We start from the raw sequence: 21411 nt of genomic DNA on the forward strand, positions 1-21411 counted from the left end.
GATTTTTATCTTGTTATTGGCAAATCAATGTCCTCAATACTGTATAGCGGTGTCAACATGTTTTTAAGTTACGTATTTTCCATGACTTCTGATTTCAAACTATATTTGTTGTTAAAAAACAAAAACAAAGACATCAAGTTTCAATCATATCCGCCGGGCGGCAGCATCGTATCCATTCACCAGTCAGTGCGCCAGAAAGTGAATAGACGAAGAAGTTGGCTTGTGCTGGTCAAGCCGTTAGTTTGCTGGAGCTTGCTCACTGGACCTCACTGACTGCACCAGTGACAGGTTAGCAGTTGTCTAAAATGGATTATTCTGCAACCCAGAAAGGTTTCCGACAGCGTAAGTTACGTACGTGGTTTTCTTGATCAAATTGTTTCCCAGCTGCTTTCATGTGCCAGTTTTTTACTGGTCAATGAAGGAAGAGAAGATTGAATGGGAGGGTATGCTAGCTCCTAGCATCAGTGTCAATAAACCAAAATTGTGAATGCAATATAAGATAATAAAACTGATAACATAATGCACTTGATAATTTGACAACAAATATGAAGATAGCACGCTGTACTTGATAATGCACTTCTTAGTTTTTGACTTGTCAATATATAACACATCATGTCCATATTCATTGTTTTGCAACGTTATAATGGTCCCAATCAACGTCTCAGCTCATGGACGGTGTTATCTGATACTGAGTGGGTGTCTGTGTCAGAGTCAAGTCTGAATTAATTTTCAAATACCGTAGTTCAACTTTAGTTCTAGCGCACCAGTTTAAAACAGTGGTTCCTCATAATGTTTTACTCTCGTGACGATGTGATCAGAGATACCGCGGGATAGACCGCAGAAACGAGCCTGCTCCTGCAGCGCTCACGTCAGTAAACAAGTGTCAGCTGAATACTACAAATGTGCGACTAATGCATGGTTGTTACTGCCCAGCATGTGCTTGATTTATCAAATTATGCCTGTCAATAATATCAAACAAAACAAAATATTGCTCTCCTCTTCATCCAGAGCCCAATGTACGTCTACGAAATAATTTGATGGATGGTTCGGATGGCAGCCAGTTGTTTGAGGACACAAGTGGCTGCGCTTCACCGACATCCCACCAGAGGTGAGGCTCGCCACACAGGTTCAACATTAAACATGTTAAATTAGTCCGCATGGTTTACATTTATGTTCACATTCTCTAATCCCTATTGACGACAGTTAATGTGCATTATCGTTGACAGGAATCTACATAGCGGACGTCAGATGGCAGGTTTCCCAGGCGAATCCATGCTGTCGGACCCCGTGTCTAACTTTGCCATGGCTTATGGCAGCTCACTGGCATCTCAGGGGAAGGAAATAATGGACAAGAATGTATGATTGACTCACAGATCTTTGTTTCGCTTAAAGAAAGAAACATTTGTAGAGGGGGCTATTGTGTTTCTGTATTGTAGCTGGACAGATTCATCCCGATTTCCAAGCTGAAATACTACTTCGCTGTGGACACGGTGTATGTGGGAAAGAAGCTGGGTCTTCTAGTTTTCCCTTACATGCATGAGGTAGGTGGGCTAGATTTCAAGTATCCTATTTTTAGAGCTGCTCCCCGGATACATCTGGTTCCTTCTGTAACCTCATTAGGTGTCAAAATTTTCGAATTGACGGCCTACGGATCTGCCTTTGCTTGAAATATTCTTATACAAGAGTGTCTCGTTTGTGTTGGAGCTTACCATTAAGGAATATTTCCAATGACATGTTGACGATACATTGTGTGATCCACGTGGTGCAGAACTGGGAGGTGAGCTACCAACAGGACACTCCTGTGGCACCGCGCTTTGACATCAACGCTCCCGATCTTTACATCCCCGCCATGGGCTTCATCACGTATGTGCTAGTGGCTGGGCTGGCCCTGGGCACACAAAACAGGTACATGTGAACATATACTTTTAATGGGCGAGCCCATTGGTGGTTTTCAATGGCACAAAACTATTAAAGTGTGTGATACCCCCGCCCCCATATACTGTATGTCAAGGAAATGAAATCCAATTCTGACTGTCCTTGGAGCTAAATTGCTTCCCACAATAGTTGTATGGAAAATGGATGGATGCTGATTTTATTATTTTATTCACTTTTTTTATACCCTTCCTCTTTTGTGGCGCCTCAGGTTTACTCCCGAGCTGCTGGGGGTTCAGGCAAGCTCGGCGCTGGTGTGGCTCATAATGGAAGTTTTGGCAGTCCTCCTGTCACTATACCTCGTAACCGTTAACACAGACCTCACAACCATTGACCTGCTTGCCTTTGCTGGATACAAATATGTCGGGTATGTGCCTCACTCTCCATTTATGCACATTCATGTCATGGTAGTTAGCTGGTCTTTAGTTTTGCATTTTAAATATCATGCAAGTAGCTTAAGGTTGTAATATTCATTCATCCATTTTCTATCACGCTTGCTCATTTAGTGGCGAGCTGGAGCCTATTACTGCTGACTGTAGGTAGTTTGTTTTTCAAATGTTAATTGTCGTGTGTGTGTGTGTCCTTTTCTCAGAATGATCATTGGTGTAGTCGCAGGACTCCTATTTGGGAAGCCAGCCTACTACGTCTCTTTACTCTGGTGCTGTGCTGCCATTTTTGTATTTATGGTGAGTAGCTGTCCTGTTCACAAAGGCTCCTACCAACAACAACTTACAGGCATTGCAGTGGTGCGTTCATGTGGAACTAGATGGTGCTGCAAAACATTTTGGGGAGCCCTGCATTAAAGCAAACATGTGCTGCTTAGATATTACATGCTGAATGTTTGCATGAAATAATCGCCACTTGAATTTGCAGACCCGCACCCTGCGTCTGAAGCTTCTCTCCGAAGCGGCAGCAGAGGGAAGGCTAGTGAGAGGAGCCAGAAACCAGCTGAGGATGTACCTCACCATGTGTATAGCGGCGGCCCAACCCCTTTTCATGTACTGGTTCACTTATTACCTCATCAGATAAACGCACCCGCACTGGGGGAGAAGGAGACACGCACACATGCCTTCACCTCTCACAGCACAGCTGGTATTTTTTTGTACTGCCATGTAATTGTCCTTAAAACATTCAACTAAGTTGTTTTTCTACACTGTGTAATTACTTCTTATTTTTTTGTTTTTTAGCAATATTTAAATGTATCCTGTATGTTTGTTAGACGCTGCATTGGTCTGCATAAGCGATTTTTCTGAGCTGACGGCACATACAACTTCACACGCTTTCTTTATAATCAGTGAAAGCAAAAGCACACTCAAGAGTAGCGCACAATTCTATCAAATGTCTGATCCTTCATCAATTAATCAGGACTAAAATGTCATCCTTCCAGTGTGGTTGTGCTCTTAAGCTTTGCGTGCTTTGTGACATGGAGGTCATAGAGCAATGATAAATCTCGGCAAGTAACAGTGATGATGTTTTGATATCCTTTTAAGAAACAATGTAAATTATTTGTTGCATTTCATATTGAAAGTCAGGTGGAATAAAGGAAAATATTAATACTATGTGACATTGAACCATCAATATCTCATTTAGGTGTTTCATTTTTTTCATGATGTACTTTTTTTCATTTCACGTCAATATGAGACTAAAACAACTAACTTTGGAGATAAGTATATCATAATTCATTTGAGAACACAATTTTGTATTTACCTCAGTACTTTTAGAAATTATTTCAAGAAGAATTAAACCTCAATTCAGGACTTTTATCGGCTGTGGTGTCATAGTCAGTTCATATCTGTAGTAAAACAATAATTCAAGACGGCACATAAGTCTCGTGAGTGTAAGGCATCTTCTATTGCAAAACTAAGAATGATGCTAATTTTTTATTCACTTCAACAATGTTTACGATCGGAGCTTAATTTGCCATGGTGTAGAACTGAACTGCCATATAAACTACAACCACTATAATAATCGTATGGTGTCCCAAAAAATGAACTTACTCTTTCAAAGTCTTCACATAATAAAATGTATGTTAATTGCGACATACATTGTTACATACATTCTTCTTCAGTGCCTGAGTGGAATTTTCAAGGTTTTCTTTATTCACGTATATCATTGTCCTAATAAGCACATGATGAACTGTAGTAGCTAAGGCCATGTAATATTGGGTGTTTCTAGAGAAAAACACATCAGTGGTCCCACACTGGAACAGCAGCCTTTCATCTGACTCCCCATTTTGTTTCTCGATCTGCATGCATTCTCTTCACTAATCAAGGACCCTGAAATAGAATACACACCTAGTGACCCATCCCGAAAACCCACAAACACAAACTGCTGCCCATGCATGAGCAGTGTCAATGGATCCTTACACAAAAACACTCTGCCTATTTTTTCTCCATCCGAGAGTTGTACCACGGTGAGGACGGGATGCGCGTGCTGGGAACAGGTGCAACTTTGGCTTGCACGCTGTGATGTGTAAGCAACGTAACCTCCCATTTCATCCAAGCAGGCTTGCATTACACAATACTCAGCTTTCAAAGAGCACAGTCTGACCCGAGACACATCCAGGAGGGTGATAGCATCATTATCGATAGACAATAACGCAAAGCTCCCGTTGGATGTCATGTGAAAGTTTTGTGGCTGACACGTAAATGTCCCCGGTAGCTCAAAGTGCCTGCACACCGTCTCATCGGAGATCTTCCAGGTGTAAATCGCCCCCGAGGCAACGACCACGACCACAAAATCGGCATGCTGAGAAAGCGTGCCGAAAGCAATGACATCTTCAGAGCTTTCGACTCTCGGGAAGGTCTTGCTGATAGTGCCCGACCACAAACTGGCAGCCAGCAGGTCTCCGTCATGGAGGCCAATGAGAAAGGTGCTCTCGGGTGACACCTGTGCACCAGAAAGGTACACGTGAATAGCACATACGACACTCCCATGTGCCATTTTCCAAACCTGAGAAAGTCCTTGCTCACAAATGCTAACGCCAAAATTACAACTGGGCGTGATAAGAACATCCGTAGCGTTGCTCCCACCTATACGTAAGATATTCTTCCCCGTTTCTGTATGCCAAACGTAAATATCTTCACCTGAAAGTGTCACAAGGGTCATGCTATCCTGACTAAGACGTATTGTTTTCACAGGGTTACCATGCAGGAAGTTAGCATGCGGAAGCCCTGTCTCGAGGCTCCAACTCCACACCGTATTTGTCCCATCTGCAGTGTAGAACCATCTTCCAGTTTGCTCCACCACCACGTCTTTAACCCCACATTCCATTTTCGGAGCTTCACTGGCAGCATGAACCATTTCAGAATCCCACACAAGAAGGCAGCCATTGTCAGTGACGCAAACAATACCTGAGGTGGTTTTGAGGAGTGTATGAGGCTGTGTGCTGGTTTCTAAAGAGAGAACACACCGTCCTGTGCAAAGCCTCCACACCAAAACCCGAGGACAGGCCTCCAGTAATGCCAGGAAATGGTGTCCATCCTGGGAGATTATCGCCTGAATAAAAGTTTGACCCCGTGGAGCCAAGAAATGGTCGCACTTGTCCCAGTCACACGTATCCCACACAGTGACCTGGTTGCAATGACAAATCAATAAACTGTCAGATTCATCAGAGTAATCAATACTGAGCACGTTGTTGAAGTCACTCCCAGTAGAAACTTATTTAAGCAATCTTGGTGTTTGCGTTTTGGATGAAACATTCCATAATTTCACATCTCCTGACTTTTCAACACAAGCCATTTCCAGTTTGTCCTCACAGAGGATTATCGACACAATTGCTCGGTGGTTTGAGTGTGAACAGGAGCTAAGGAGGTTGTGGTTGGCTACATCAAATATTGACACGGTTCCTTCTTCTTGACCGCAAATTACGTGAGCACCATCGGAGGAGAAAACCACACAGGTCACGCAGCTCGGACAACAAAACTCTTTCACAGTTGTGTCGGAGGCATCAAACAGTCCCACAAGGGTGGCCTTCTTCCACCACACACATAGCTGTCCTCCAAATGTCACAAAGCCCTCTAACATGTTCAGAGTGTGTGAAGCTTTGACCTCCATAAGGATGTCAGGAGCACCAACATCCCACAAAAACAGTTTGTTGCATGAGGTGGGAAACAACATGAATCGCTGGCTGCTTTTCACGCCTGCAAACTTAAGCTCCGCCTCCTCAGAGCTCAGTGATAATCGCACCACACCAAAGCTTGAGCCGTTCCATATCCACGCCGAGCCATCACACATGACCTCTGCGATCGTCCCACACTGTGTCCCGGCAGCGGTAACAGCAAGCCGTTTTGATCCACAGTTGCAGTTTAGATGCCGAAGCAAGGCGACAGTATCAGGAGAAGGAGAAAGCGCAACTGTCAATCGGCAGCCTCTTGTACTCATCTCCCTTCTGATCTCCCCGACATAAGTTTTGAGAGCAGGAAAGAGCTCCATATATGGGAGGAGGCTGTCCTCCATCAATGTGGGAAGCTCCAATGGAAAGATTTGCAACAAACAGGATGAAGACGCCAATATGCTCGCCAGGAGTGTACGGTCCCTTAGATTGCCCCAAGATCCCTCTTCCTGCCTCAACATGTCCACGAGATCTGTCAGGAGGCCGGCCTTCACCAAAACATGATGGAACCTCCATGACATCAACACCTTCCATCTTAACTCCACACTGTTGCTCTCTTGTAAGTGATGCACCAATTCCACAGCTTCTCTCCCATTAACGGCGTTTCTGAGTGACGGCTGCTTTTCGACGAGTCCCCTCGTTTGCGCACCGCCTTTATTTAGGCTTGGCTTTTCAAAACATGCATTCCATTTGTTCATAAAATAATCGGCCATCTCCGAATGAATTTCTCTCCTGGACTCACATGTGTGGAAATAGGTTCTCGCAATGACAAGTCCAAAATGTCTGTTCACCCAGAACAAAACTTGACAACCTATTACCGTCCTCCTGATGAGAAAGCCATTCAGGCCAAGGAGCAGTCTCTCCACATTTACCTGTGAGATCTGATCAGGATGAGGTTTGGACAAAAGACCAGCAAGTTCTGCCTCTCTGAGTCCTACTCTAGAGAGAGTGATGTAAAAGACGGCACAAGCCACCACCGAGGAAGAATATTTATTCTCCAAGTGATCCAGCAAGACAGCAATAGATGAATGGACGCTGCCAGGAAGATGAGACTCTGACACTTCTGAATCTAACGAGAGACCAACACAAACACATGAGAGTAAATGTAAAGAAAAACACCCTTCATGTTTGGGTTACTTAACTGTACTGTACCTGAAGACCAAAGTGATGCATGAGCATGTAGTAGGCGGACGTAGAGGGCGAGACAACATGAAGTCAGTGCCTGGTTCACCAGTGCAAGTTGTCCAGAAGTCACTTTCCTCCCAGAGTTGCTTAGAAGTGATATCAGAACCTTCAGACTTTGCTTCCTCTCCACACCACTCAACAGAACATGTATATACCCTGCCTGTTTTTTACACCTCTCTGAAGCAAAGCTAGGTGCGCTGCACTCTGGGTAACGTCTTTCGATTACCCGCATCAGTCGAGTTTGGTTAGTGGAGACGCCCAGGATGATTTTGACTCCGGAAGGAAGAGGTGAGGGCAGGCTTTCGATGATTTGCTCAGCAAAGTTATGCCCCAGCTGGTGTACCCCATCAAGGATCAGGACTAAAGGCTTTTTATAAAATGGCAGCAGGGAGAGAAGGGAACAGAAACATTCTGATGCTTCAGAAAGACTGATGTCAGGTTTTCTGATGGCCCTAAACGCAGCACTCAGGTTAAGGTGAGTGATGTCAGATCGATTGTCTCAAGGCTCGGTGACGTCTTGGTAATCGCCATAACTGAGGTTGAAGCAGCTGTCCTGGAAAGACGAAAAGTGGCCATAACTCTTAAAGATTTGATAACACAAGCTGGACAGCAAGCGCTCGGGGGAAGCCAAGTGTGGCAAGTTGGTAAAATAGGTGACCACAGCAGGATTGGTGTCATGCAGCCAGATTTTCATCTACAGAGAAGATAAAATAAATGTTTTAATGCTGATGATGACGACACTCAACATTTCTTTTCCTTCCTGAAGCCATTGTCATCTGAGAAAAAGCTACATAAAGGCACATGTCCTTCAAATTAGTACCCCAACACCACGACCAACAAATATTTGCTTCAATTTATAGTAGTACTAAGATTAGCAAGTATTTATTCATGTACCTGGTGAGCACAGTGAGCTAGCAGGACAGTCTTCCCAGCACAAGGACCTCCTGTCAGCACAAGCGGACGTTGGTGATCACTTTGCTGAACATAGGCTCTGACCTAGAAAAAGTTAACTGTCAAGCTGATATCTTTTCAAGCTTCATTAGAATGTCAATGTCGTGACTTTAAGGTATTATTTCACGTCTGACCTCTTCCATCTCTGGCCTCGTGATGACGTAAAACCTCGACAAGATGCCACACAGTTCCTCTTGTTCCACTTGCTCCCATGCCGATGTATTGCTGAGGTCACAGCTTCCAAATCCTCCAGACTCCGCAATGCTGTCAGTCAACCTCACCAGGTCGGAATACACCTGACAGCAGAGTAACTCTGCATACACCCGCCTCTGAGCTGTGGTGTAACCACGGCGACGGTCACACTCTGTGGTAGTGATGTAAGCCTCAAGCTGGTACGGGTCGATGAGGCTTCTCAAGAAGTTCTCAATCAGATCTGAGAGTAAATTCTTTGCGTTGGGTGATGCTTTTACTCGATTGGAGTAAAGAAAAGTGTCCTGTAAGTACAGTGAGGATGTGCAGATGTAGTTGTGTGAAAATTAAAAGTCAAATTGTATGGGCACTGAAAATGTTGTCGCACAACTCTCGTGTGGCTAAACAGTCTATGCGCTGTCGAGTAGAGGAACAGTAAATGGTGGTCACCTCTTTCTCTTCCTTTGAATGTGCGTTTAACTCAAAGCAGTCCATCCCTCTAGCTTCTTGTTCCACCTTTAAATTGGTGATCTTGTGAACGTAAACAAGGCAGCGTCTGATGACATCATCACGAGGACGTTTGTCCAGGGCAAAGCGTAGATCGCTATCAAGGACTAAATAGCCAGAAATAGCATTGAAGAACGTAAAAGAGAAATAAACGTGTGATGTATACACACAGAGCTAGTTCACCTGATCTGCTAAAAGCAAGGCCTTCACCTTCAGTCAGAAGCTTCTTGTGCACACACAGAGTCACAGCAGTTGCAAACACGTTCACCAAATCCTCCATGTGAGTCTCCTCCTTTGAACCAATTAAGTCGATGACCCTCATATTATGACACAATAACACAATTCTGATTACAATAATACATCACGTCTTGGAAACCTGAGGCATGCACGGGCGTCTCAAGCAGAATGTCGGTGGAACGGTGTTCTCGTCTCTGGAGTAGACTCTCTCCAGCTCCCTGGTGCTGAGGCCCATTTGTTGGATCTGTTGCAGCAGCAGGTGAAAATGTGGCACCTCCACCTGGGCAGGAAGACTGGCTTTGCTATACTCATGGCCTATCAAAGCCTCGCAACACCACCGTGTGGACAGAGAAGGAAGAGCAGTCAATCTTGGCATCAGTAGTACTGTAATTTGACGGGATAGACTAGTCTACACTAAACTAGACTAGACCAAACTTTATCAAACAATGTCCAGTATGACGTGAATGCTGCTGATGTATTTACCAGTAAAAAGGGTCCAGCAGAGTTTTCTCTGCATTCTTCTATCAGCTCTTTTCTGGTCTTTTCACATGGCCAGTGGCTGCGATGAATGGACTCATGTGGGTCGATCACCTATACATAAACACGCACACACACACAGTCTTTCTATACATTTTATCAGACAAGTGAGAATGTAGACTAGATATAGTAAATGAAATCATTTACAATTTAACAATACAAAGAGCAAAAAGTACCATACAACACAGAGAATGAGATTGAATACAATTGGAAAGATGCCTTTAAAGTGTGAGAAGTGTGTATTCACCCTGAAGTCCACTCCCAAGTTGTGCCTGCAATGCTCTCGTAGTTTGGGGAACACAACCTCCCTCAGAGCTCTGCGCTCCACCACGCTGTCTGTAACACGACTTAATTGCACATGAATGTCACAAACGAAAACAACCATGACATACAAAAGTGGCTATGAAAATTCCTGGGAATCATCCAGAGCCTTTTTCAACTTACCTGCAGGGTTTGAGCACAGATAAAGCTTAACACAGGTGGAACGGAAGCGGCACTTGGAAGCAGCTTGGTCCATATGATCTTTTAAATGGCGACTAAATCAGGGTTAAATTGTCTCATTGTCTGACTTGGCTCACTGGGCTGGTGTTGCTCTTTTCCCCTCTATCTGTGATCTGACTCAGGAAATTCTGCACTTGGTTATGTACAGTCTGAGGGGCTTTGATCACACCCACATTTTGTGCCTGGTACACAACAGGAACACATTTGTTAAATATACACAATTGTACATTTCTAAGACCCATGGTTCACACGCAAATAAACATGGGAAGGCAAACACGTAAGAACAAAGGATGACAGAGATATGCTGTTTTCCCAATATTATTTTATTAATTAACATTTGTACACAATAAATACAAACTTAGCTTTTTGTACAGCCAATAACCATATGTAGAAAGAGATTTGCACCTGTTCCTATTATTTGTCACCATGGCAACAGTCCAACTGGAGAGAAGGCCAGTGGTTCTACCACTTTATTACTAATTAAAAGGAAGTGTGCTGCTGATCCAAACAGGTGGACGCAACAAATAAAAGAATTCTACAAATATCGAATGGCCTAACACTATGGCAAAAATCAAACGACTGTTCAAAAAAAGGGATTTTAAAAAAAAGGGTAAGTTTCTCAAACGTGGAAACTGAAGACAAAACATTTTACAATAGACTGTTTGAGTCTTTAAAGAAATGAATTTCCCAGGGACGCCGATGTAAACAATAAACTTCAAAACAAGTTTGAACATCATATACGTGATGAATTAAGATCTCAGAGAAATCAAGGAGAGGCTGCCGTTGTCGTTGCCTTGACCACACCCCTTTTGTGTGATCGGGATTACTTCTAACAGCAGGGGAATGACATTTTTGGATTTAATAATGTGACTAATTCCAATGTGTATGAAACTATTGATGATCACAATGGATGCTACATAACATTATGATTGGGGGGGGGGGGGGGGTAGCTATACTATCCATTTGTTCATTGTAAAAACAAAACAGATATGGACACTCTGAATCAAACACTACAAAGTTAAATTCTGAATTCTGGATTTACAGTATGTATTAATATTTTCTTATGTAAACTGGTTCCACATTTCGTTGGAGAAGCATTTAACAGAACAAGTTCGAATGTCACAAATTAAGTCTTCCATCACTATTAAAATTTTTTATACTATATACTGTCCTGTGTCTCTTGATGGAAGAAGCTGTGTCGATTGAACACAAGCAATCTAAAACTTATCTGAAAAAGAAAAATGCTTCAAGATTAATCACCAATAAATTCCACCTAATTATATTGATCATTATCCCCACCTATACATGTAAACACAAGTGAATACTGTATTTCATTAGTGTTCTAAATATTAAGCTACACTCTCCAGATATAATTGTGTGGACCTGTTATACAAGAAAATATCAATTTAAATCTATGTTTAATTTTTGGGGGGAGGGGGGGGATTTATAGAAGTAGTAAGATCTTGCATCTTGAAATTCTAACGATTTCCTTTGAAAACCAATCACTCTGGTGTCAACAAAAAAAACTCACTTTGCTATCTCAAAACAAACAATCAAAGAAAACACATTCTTTGCTGGAAACATCCTAACAGTACACATCCTCTTTTAGAGTTAAGCAAACCCGCAAATTTCAATGCCCACAATGCCTCAGTCTCTTTTGAAAATATTGAAATGAAAACATCAGTCACGCTGAAACCAAAAAGTCACCGTAGATTCTTAATGAAGAAATTTGACTCTGGCATCAGCTCTGGAGTGGAGGTGCTGCTACTTTGCCGGAAATGTAGAAAAAAATAAAAGTGCTACGCTGCCATTTGGCGAGTAGTTTAAAGGCTTGAAGGGTATTTAATTAAAAGTTTGGAGTGAGACACAAAAGAGAATTAAACTTGCCACCCTTTGAATATTATTTGCATCTGCCCATTCAGCGCTTCTGATATTTTTTCGCCAACACTGAACAAACACAGGAGGAAGTTGTATTAGGAACGATGAATTACGGTGCTTGGTGCGAACACACAGATTGTCAAGTAAAAAAACAATGCAATGCGAAGGGAGTTATGGGGGCAAATGCGATGGAATGACTCATCCTGATGAATCGATCCATCAAGCGTAAAAAAAAAATAAAATAAACACAGTAGACCTCTATGCCAGAAATACTGTCTATCCGTATAATTAACATGACAACAAATTCAATACCAAATCAGTCTTTCGGTGCTTTTAACGTCAATCAACGTTCAACCAATCGGCGATGCTTATAGAAGATACAGTGTGTGCGTGTGTGTGTGTGTGTGTGCGTGTGTGCGTGTGTGTGTGTGTGTGTAATATGGCATAACTGCATACAGTATGCTTATGTGAATACAATGACAGCCACCAAGTCGCACTCACTGCCAACTATCAGTAGAGAAGTAGAAAGGATGAAGAGTTGGAGGGAAGAGCAGAAGGGAGGATCCAGCCTCTCCTTTCTCTCTTTCCAATTCTCATTTCCTTCCAGTCCTCCTTCCAACTATATTTACAATGCCCTTTCAGAAAAAAAACATCTTCTGTTCATTTAGGCGACTCTTGTAATATGAAACTCTGCGTTTAACATTCCTACGACAACAGTAATGTACTGTACTAATACACATGAAATACGTACTGGAGGATGACGAGAACTATAAATGGCAAGCGGTGGGACGTCCTTGCTTACTCTCATTAAAGCTTACTTTTTATGAAGCCTCTGGAAATTCACTAATGACTTGGAAAAGACTTTGCATTTACCACCAATCAGCTGATGAAAGGAAATTTGACCTTGTTATGGGCATAGAACTCCATATGCAACCAATTTTTTCCCAATGTTTACAGTGACACGTCAACATTTGAATGTCCTGCTGGTTAGCTTATTTTCCGGGAAAAAATATTGCTCATAGGTTGAAGGTTGGGATTTACTCACCAGACAGGGCCCACAAAAGTTGCTTTTTGTCCAGCAGCATCATTAACATAATCAGGTGTGTGGTACAGCGGTGTCAATTGTTATCAACACGGAGGGGCAGTGAGTCTCAGGGTGTGAAACTTAACAAGAACTCAAACATACCTGATCATGTTAATTAAGTGTTGGAGCTCAAACATATTCCATTGACTGATTGGTGATAACGTACAAATTTTTTGCTCAAGTCACAAATATTTATGCGTCAAAATAAAAGAGCATTTGCTAAAAAAAAAAAAAAAAGAGACAAAGTAAGCTTAATGAGGTCATAAAATCGTGTCCAACACTCCTTCCCTCTGCAAACATTCTTCCTCATCCTCCTCGTCCTCCTCTTCAGTGTGCACTGGGTCCCCGCCCAATGAGGTGAGGCTTTAAGGCAAGAATGGAAGGAGGTGGGAGGATGCACAAGGGCCTCTGGGGAGCCTACTACTGCACTTCATTAGGAAGCAAATACAGAGGAAATTTGAATGGCTCTCCTGCCTCTCTCACACTCCTCTCTTTCCTCTTCCACAACTTGGGCATAAAAAAACAAAAACAAAAAAAAAGAGGGCTAGCTGAAGTGGGCGACGAGATTGTTTGATATGGTTCAGTTCCGTTCTCATCAGTTTAAGATCAGACGTGCTCGTGGGATATAGGCTGCCATCATTTAAGCATGTTATGAATTGTGTCAAACCCCGTGCCATCTTGCGTCTCGGTTACACCAGTGTGATCTCCACTTCCTCGGCCTTGTCGCTCTTTCCATGTGATCGGCGAGACTGCTGTTTGGGTGGGGGAGGGGCAGCACGCACCTGAGAGACAAATAGAGAATGAGATTTTGAGGATGCCGTTAGCCTGAACCTTAAAACTTAATTGCTCTTGAGGTTAAACTACAATACGTTTGACCCAAATATTCTAGAAAAATGACTTTCGTGAGTGGGCATGATGTCACAGAAGCAAATCTTATAATATGAGACATTCAATACCATCTTTCTAATCTCTTCAGCAAAAATTGGGCAGCCTTTTTTCTTCGTCATTCAAATTTATAGTTAGATGCAATCTCGTGCTGCTACCTAGTGGTCAAAATGGAATGATGTGTTCTTTAATTCCCTTGTTTCAAAATTGTTTCAGCATTGTTTCTACTGTGCATACTAACAGGTCGTAGTTTGCCTGGACCTCCTTCAGGTGGGAATCGAGGCAGCTGTGTTTGAAACCCAGGTGACACTGAACTTCTCCCAGAATTTTGATCTAAATAGAAAAGGGAAAGGCCATTACAAAAGCTGTCCTGGTACTTTACTGTAGAAAAAGTGCGGCTTGTATTGCTTACTGGTGGTGCTTAACGATCCCTTGTGTGATGAGGCAGGCAGTGGAAACTTATGATCCCCGTTGAGTGCAGCAGAGGGTGAGCGAGGGAGAGACGGCGGGGTAGAGCTCTCTGGGCTGGTGAAAGGGCTTATGGGAGGTTGATCATACAGCGGAAGCGGTGGAAGCGATGATGGCAGCTTCGCAGAGGGAGAAATCTATAGGAGGACATCAGGCTACAATCAGGAATTGCTAGATAATAAACATATCACATTTCATTGGTTTACTGGAAAAGCCATGTGGATTTTTTCATTGTTGTATAAACAAACGACTGACTGGAGACACATGCAACTAATGAGATCAGATACTTAAAAAAAAAAAAAATTGTAGTTTGCCGTGGTGAAAATGTTCTTTGCAGGTTTTGCGTTGAATGCTATAAGATTGTGCAGGATTCGGTGAGCAAATTTCCACTCTTGAAACTTGTTGAGTGTTATGTCTAGAGGCATCCGGGAGGGGAGAGGCTGTATCCTTTCTGTCACTCTAATGGGCCAGTGCCACAGATAAGAGTCTCCAAGATGTGATTGCAGCGCTAGTTTTCTTTTCATCAGCGCACGATAGCACTAATGCAGTGTTGGTGAATGTCTTGCTGACAGAAATAACAAACATTGATGATGGAAGCAGATGGCACAGTAAGATAAGCTCCTAAAGACTGACAAACCACCTTCAGTGGTACAAAATCGAAGCATGTTGTCTGTGACATTTAGATTGAACGATTACTGCATGTGACATCCCATTTATGTGTCACCTTGACGTACTTTAGAATAAAACAGTAGAAAGTATTTACTGTCATTGCCATTGCCTGTGCAGAAAGCCTCAATAACCTTACTGACACAAAACAACATGCAGGCAATCTTACCTGTATGTCATTGGTCCCGCCCACTCCGGTCTCTCCATTCTCTGTCAGGTCCTCCACCAAAACTGAGGGGAAGACGCCAACCCTTCCATTAAGCTCGCCTTCCCAAAAACCATCATCGGTCTGAGTGTCACGGCTTAAAAGGCGGATGACTGCTCCCTCCGAGAAAGAGAGTTCCTCCTCCGCCTGGCCTTCGTAATCGTAAAGTGCTCGCACATACACCGCTGTGGGGAGAATAATGGACAGCAATTAGACACACAGTAGGAAAAACTATTCCATAGAGACGGAGCATTGAATCTTTTTATGACTTGTATCTGTGCAAACACATTGTTTCAGATTTGAGGAATTTCCTTTCAAGGCAGCATGTTTCAGCTCCTACAACAGATGTTCGATAGGATTTTGATTGGGGTTCATAGCGGGCCACTTCAGAATAATCCAATGTTTTCCTCTTCGCCAATTTGGGGTGTTTTTAGCTGAGTATTAGATATTTTTCCTTATCCTTTCTCGGCAGCAAATTTCTTTCTTTCTTTGCCTTCTAAGGTTTTAAAACAGTGGTTCTTAACCTGGGTCCGATCGAACCCGGTCTCTGGGGTTCGGCAGAGCCTCCACTGTGGAGGTCCGAACACACCTGATTTATTGTGTAAATGCGTGACGGCGCATATCTGAACTGGTCTCGCAAAGGCAACAGCAGAAGTCACACTGATTTGCAGGTATGTAATTTGTTTTGAGTTCATGCATTGTGTTGGTTATGTTCTTTGAACAAGGTGATGTTCATGCACGGCTCATTTTATTATATTAATAAACATTGATGTCTTAAATTTGGAAAAAATATTTTTTTTCACTAAAGAGGGTTTCGGTAAATGCGCTTATGAAACTCAAGGGGTTCGGTACCTCCAATAAGATTAAGAAACACTGTTTTAAAATGCAATTGTAGCCCATAGAATCAAGGCACCACAAGCCACATGTAGCACAGCAGTCTCAGAACAGAGCCTGCTTTTGGTTACACAGTCGGCATAGTAATGTTCCTTTCTTTGTACACACAGCACAGACAAAATTGTTGGTGCACTTTTGTTTAAAAAATAATAAGCCACAATCGTCACAAAAACATTGTCCCAGAAGAACTGTGGCATGTCAATATACATCTCAGCAAATTCCAGTCCCATTAGTTTCAAGGTAAGTGATGACTGTGAGTGTTTTTTTTTTTTTTTTTTGCCCTCTATTGTGTTGCATTCATCTTTTTGTTGTAGTCATTGACATGATGTATAGGTGATGCCATGCAGTTACTATATATATTAGTTACACACTGTGGTGGAAACACAGGCCTGGTCGGATGAAACATAAAATGCAAAACTTAAATAAAATGAAAAACCATCATTGGCAGGGATACGTTTTTGACCCACTTGCATTTTTATACAGGTTTACCCCACCACACTTTTTTTTTAATTGAAACTTATTTAAACACATTGTAAACATATTTGAGAACAGAAAAACTGCCCCGGGTGTTGTCAACTCGTGAATGTCTTCAAGTGTGTGTGCTCATTGTGTTTAATTTTTATTGTTCTTGATTGTGGCTCTCATTTCTCACACACCAGGGCATTACATTAGGCAATAAAAAACTAAAAACCCATTTAAAAATACTATAAACGGTAGATTGCTGAAATATAATGGGACTTTCATAATAGACTATAAATATTGGCAATGTTAGCTGGGCTGCAATAGGTGAACTGTAATCTACTGTATGCCAAATAAGCATTCAGGAAAAGTTTATCTTAAAGGTATAATTGAGCAATTCAAAATGAATAAATCAAAAATATTTTGTTATTAACTTACTGTTAGCATCTCCGTTGACACAGCCAGAGTGCAACTCTGGCTCGGTTGAATTGGAAGAAGTGTGTGACCGAGCGTCCAGTGTTGCCAGTGACTGAAGCATGCTCAGCAGACTGTTGGACGCGGGAAACTGGAGGTATTTCTCAGGAACATAACCCACTTGACCTGTCTTATTGCGAGCCTGTGGAGGACACATAAAATAATCTATACTCAGCAGGTCTACACTACCCAAGCACCTAAAAAGTTAGCATCTTGTTTGTTGTTACTGCAAGCTTGAAGCTCATTTGTGGGAACGTTACATATGTGCTCACATACCTTGACCCAATCCTCCATGTCACCATCCTCAATAACCTCCAACATCTCCTGTTCATCAATGGTTAACTCATCTGGTTGAGAAGCCTGACACAGAGAGCGATGTGTGATAGTGTTTAGAGCTACATATAAATCAACATTCTGTTTAGTTTAGCTTTAAGGGCTTTTATGCATAACATTTATACATTTACTGCTCTGCACTAAAACCTGGTTCCAGAAGGAAATGTCTTTTTTCTTTGGAGCATTTTGTATGTTCTCCAGCATTGTTTCATAGTACCTTGTATGAGAAGAGGACCTTGCAGGTCAGTGGGTAATTGCGAAGGGTTCCTGAAGGGCTGGAGCTGCTGTCGTCAAAAACCTCCATATTCTCTTCACACTCGTCACCGTCCTCACGCTCCAAGTCAACTGTACCCTGTTACAAACAAACCAAAAAATAAACTATTCAGGTGACATGTTGTCTTTTTCCCCCTAAAAAACTGCCTCAGCTATTCCTTCCTGTGAAACATGAACTTTTTGACACAGGTGGAGGGTAACAGACGAATATGATCAAGCCCCTCCCACTTTTGCTGTATGCGCATTTGACTGGCTTATCTGAAGGTCATGTGATCTTTTGGCAGAAGGCGCTGTCGCAGCACGCTGACCTTTCCACAATAATGTTTGTGTTTGGTCATCAGATTTCTGTTGACACAGTTAACATAATACCTGAGTGTGTATGGGCCACTTTAACTCAGAAAAAAATGATATAATGAGGTACTTTTTTTTTTTCTTAAAAAAAGGACTATAGTACCATGCATATCTCAAACATATCAATCACAGCATTCAGTATTTTTGTGTAAAAAAAATCTGCTTTGCATATATTGACTTGGCAACATTTGCACACTCTTCCTTGCACTAAATCCGACCGAATTATGTTCTTACCCAAGTCATTTTTGATTAATTTTATTTATGCTTGCGGTCATTGTCAGGTTGAAAGGTGAACCTGCTTTTGAGCTTCAACTTTCTAGCTGTGATCAGGAAGCTTTGAGGCAAAATTGACTGCTTTTGAGAACTGCTCATAAGTCCCTCCCGCCTCTAGTCTGAGCTAAATTGTGAAAAAAAGTGATGGCGTTATTAGACAAATGTTGAACTTTACCAAACACAACTCCACAAGGAATGTTTAGTTGCTAACAACTGTGATCTTTAGTGTTGACTAGCAAGACACAATTGCATGAAAAAGTACATGAGATATACTGTACCTTAGTTTTTCAGTGATGTAAATGAAGCGAAATAATTTGCAGTTCATGCATCTAATGCCCTCTTTTTTTCTCACCTTAGCATCTAAATTTATATTTTCATTATCACTTCACCTTTATCGCCTTGCCACTTGACTTCCTCTAAAGCTTCCATCTAAGTCTCCTAATTCTGCAACTGTCATCAGTCATCCACAGGCTTTCTCTTCATCCTTCTGTTGAGGATCACTTTGGTGTTTGTACTGTAGTGTCATGTGAGCTATTTCAATGTCGGCTGAAAGTATAACTTTTTAATCTATAACTTTTTTATGACTGTAAAGAGATGATGTTGCCTTGTTGAGTTTGCTATGAGATTTAATATTTTTGTGCTTCTTTCTTTAATAGGCTGGATGGTCAGATTGATAATTAGGTCAGGCGGAGATCAATCAATTATGTTACACTTTGCATCATTCAAGAGGTGATTTGTCAGGAGAGCTATTCTGGCTGGGTAGTTCATAATGAAATCATAAAAAATGGAAGCCTCTGGTTGACACTATTTCTGAACATTTCAGAAAATGAAAAGTTAGCCGGAATGGAGGCCAGTTCACCTTTGACTCAAATAAGGAAAATACAATAGAAAATGAATGGATGAACTTCAGATGGTTCTCTATATATGCCATAGTGATATAGACATGCAGTTCTGTGGTGATTATGTTCAATACTTACCTGAAGGTGTGAGATTTGCTCATGTAACCCTTTAGGCATATTGACAAAATCTCTGCCTTTTAAAAATATATTTTTTAAAAACACCTCGGCTTCAAACAAAAGTGAACATGCTGTTATGACAAAGAGAGCAGCAACACAAACGTGAGGAGTTGTCTCACCGACAGTGAGGGATCATGGGAAGTGTAGTTGGCCCAGCGCTCATTCTCAAGCTCCTCCATAACCTACATGCACAGAGAGAGTGAGGGCATTCACACACGGACAAAAAAAAACCTTCATCGTGAAACACAGCATTCAAGCAGTCGTGCATTGACCTACGTCGCATAGACAGAACGACTGCAGCTCACGCCGCAAGAATCTTCAACGCACATTTAGGACAGAGTTAAAAATACCTGGTTCATGGCGCTCTTCAGCCAGGTGTCCACAGCTACGCCCACTTGCCGCAGGAGGTCCAACCGAGCTTCTGCTTTTAATTTTATTGTCTTTAAGGAAAGAAAGGAAACTGGTTAAACTCATCCGACATGTTATTGACTACAAACTACACATAATTTTTAATTTCTTGTTATGAGAAGAAAAAAGTTCTAAATTAATAACGTGACGATTGTTTGAATGAGGTTGTTGTTATGAGCAGAAAAGAAGTTCAGAATTAATATTGGTTGTTTGAAGATTTGGAAGAATGTTAGACAAGACAAAGTTGTAACTGGTAAATGACATCCACTGACATACGATATAAACCATGATCCTTGCAAAATAAGAGTTTTTACATTGTTTGAAGACGAGTCTGAATTGTTTGAGGATGGTGTTGAATTTTGTGAACTGTGCATATCTGTCTTGTTTAAAAATCTCTTATTCTAATCACAATTTTGTTCGGTTTAATATGCTTAAATGTTTTCTTTCTATAACATCATTAATTTAGTATTTGTGATGACTTTCAATAATGGAGTTAGACAAATTGATTTCAGAAACAAATGCTCCTGTTACAGCTATGCCAGATGTCTGAAATTAACAGAGCTATTGTTTTGTTGTTGTTTGCCATTTAAAGTTCAGCTCTATCCAACAACTTGTAATCAGTCAAAGTCAAATTTTCCATAGGGATAAAGTATTAAAATCAGACAGCTTACTTTAATATCCCAACTTACTTTTAATAAGCTGCCAGGACTGGATATGTGCTGTCTTCTTTACGAATGAGACAATATGATGAAGCTATAAACAGATTATGAAATCCCTGCCTGCCTGCCTCTCTTCTCTCCTTCATCTCTAATCCTCTCGTCGTCTTCTCTGCATTTTCATTGCTGTCCTCTTTCATTACCTGCTCCTTCAGTTTGTCTCATGCTGACACTGCACAATGATTGTTGATAGATCGAAATATGTCTGACTGCATACAAACACTGACAGTTTTTCAGCTCTGTTTAAAACACACAACAAGCCCTCAAGTGCCCTGTCACTTTCTGGAGGAAGGGATCAAATCCGACGCAAAAACGTGGGGCCATATTAATGCGCCCGACGCAAGTCTGGCGCAAAGAGTTTTCTTTTTTGAGAATAATTGTCAATTTTTGGCTATGTGAAGCCCTTTGAGACTGTTTGTGATTTAGGGCTATACAAATAAACTTGACTTGACTTGACTTTTATTTGCTGTTTTCATAGAGTTAGAGAAGGGTGTTTCAGCCGTTGTGGAATACGAAAACGTAGTAAACGCAACAGACTTGATTCCCGACCAATTGTAGCAGCTCTTCTTATTCACTTTAAACTCAGCGCAGGTATGTATTTATCTGTTACAGCTGGACCCATAAGGAAATTTATTTCTTTAAAACAGTAGCCTTTAGTTTTTATTTGTCATTTATTTCCTCAAACGTTGAATGATGATAAGACGCAGACAAATTATCATTGTGGTTCATTTCATAACTATTACATTCATAATGATAATGATGCATGGTTTAGGTACAAAGGAAACCTCTTAGATTTTGTCATAATGTAGAGTGACAAGCATAATGTTTAAACACTGCTCATTGTTCCTTTTCTTACATGATCTTCCTTCTATATT

The 21411-nt window shown here is 41.6% G+C and overlaps 3 protein-coding genes across 6 annotated transcripts in view; 1 reads left to right on the top strand and 2 right to left on the bottom strand.

Annotated features, from left to right (window-relative positions):
* Positions 1–178: 178 nt before the first annotated feature.
* Positions 179–3491, top strand: yif1b (Yip1 interacting factor homolog B (S. cerevisiae)). 3 transcript variants are annotated; one of them, XM_049726330.2, is made up of 8 exons: positions 179–342; positions 1009–1108; positions 1227–1356; positions 1437–1541; positions 1769–1905; positions 2144–2299; positions 2525–2618; positions 2806–3491. In XM_049726330.2, exons 1-8 carry the CDS (start codon positions 306–308, stop codon positions 2959–2961), a joined length of 915 nt encoding a protein of 304 aa, XP_049582287.1. In that variant the 5' UTR covers positions 179–305; the 3' UTR covers positions 2962–3491. The 3 variants fall into 3 exon arrangements, with proteins under 3 accessions (XP_049582287.1, XP_049582286.1, XP_049582288.1); XM_049726329.1 differs by having other exon boundaries at positions 194–351; XM_049726331.1 differs by having other exon boundaries at positions 202–288.
* LOC125972572 (NACHT and WD repeat domain-containing protein 2) lies at positions 2805–10323 on the bottom strand. Its single transcript, XM_049726344.2, is given in 10 exon segments — positions 2805–7115; positions 7199–7925; positions 8126–8227; positions 8317–8676; positions 8822–8985; positions 9062–9170; positions 9255–9440; positions 9599–9706; positions 9900–9988; positions 10097–10323. Coding segments are annotated over 10 exon segments (4956 nt in total). The 5' UTR covers positions 10170–10323; the 3' UTR covers positions 2805–4077.
* A 132-nt stretch (positions 10324–10455) lies between these two features.
* Positions 10456–21411, bottom strand: part of LOC125972552 (F-BAR and double SH3 domains protein 2) — a 28461-nt gene continuing 17505 nt past the window's right edge. For both annotated transcript variants that reach the window (XM_049726308.1, XM_049726309.1), the window contains 9 exons: positions 19763–19852; positions 19532–19594; positions 17717–17851; positions 17443–17526; positions 17131–17308; positions 15304–15524; positions 14413–14605; positions 14242–14333; positions 10456–13897 (listed from right to left, as the gene is read on the bottom strand). In XM_049726308.1, the coding sequence (XP_049582265.1) occupies positions 13805–13897; positions 14242–14333; positions 14413–14605; positions 15304–15524; positions 17131–17308; positions 17443–17526; positions 17717–17851; positions 19532–19594; positions 19763–19852 (1149 nt within the window). In that variant the 3' untranslated portion in view covers positions 10456–13804. The remainder of the gene's footprint in view (positions 13898–14241; positions 14334–14412; positions 14606–15303; positions 15525–17130; positions 17309–17442; positions 17527–17716; positions 17852–19531; positions 19595–19762; positions 19853–21411) is intronic.

Source organism: Syngnathus scovelli, chromosome 7 (assembly GCF_024217435.2).
Source record: "Syngnathus scovelli strain Florida chromosome 7, RoL_Ssco_1.2, whole genome shotgun sequence".
Classification (NCBI taxonomy): domain Eukaryota; kingdom Metazoa; phylum Chordata; class Actinopteri; order Syngnathiformes; family Syngnathidae; genus Syngnathus; species Syngnathus scovelli.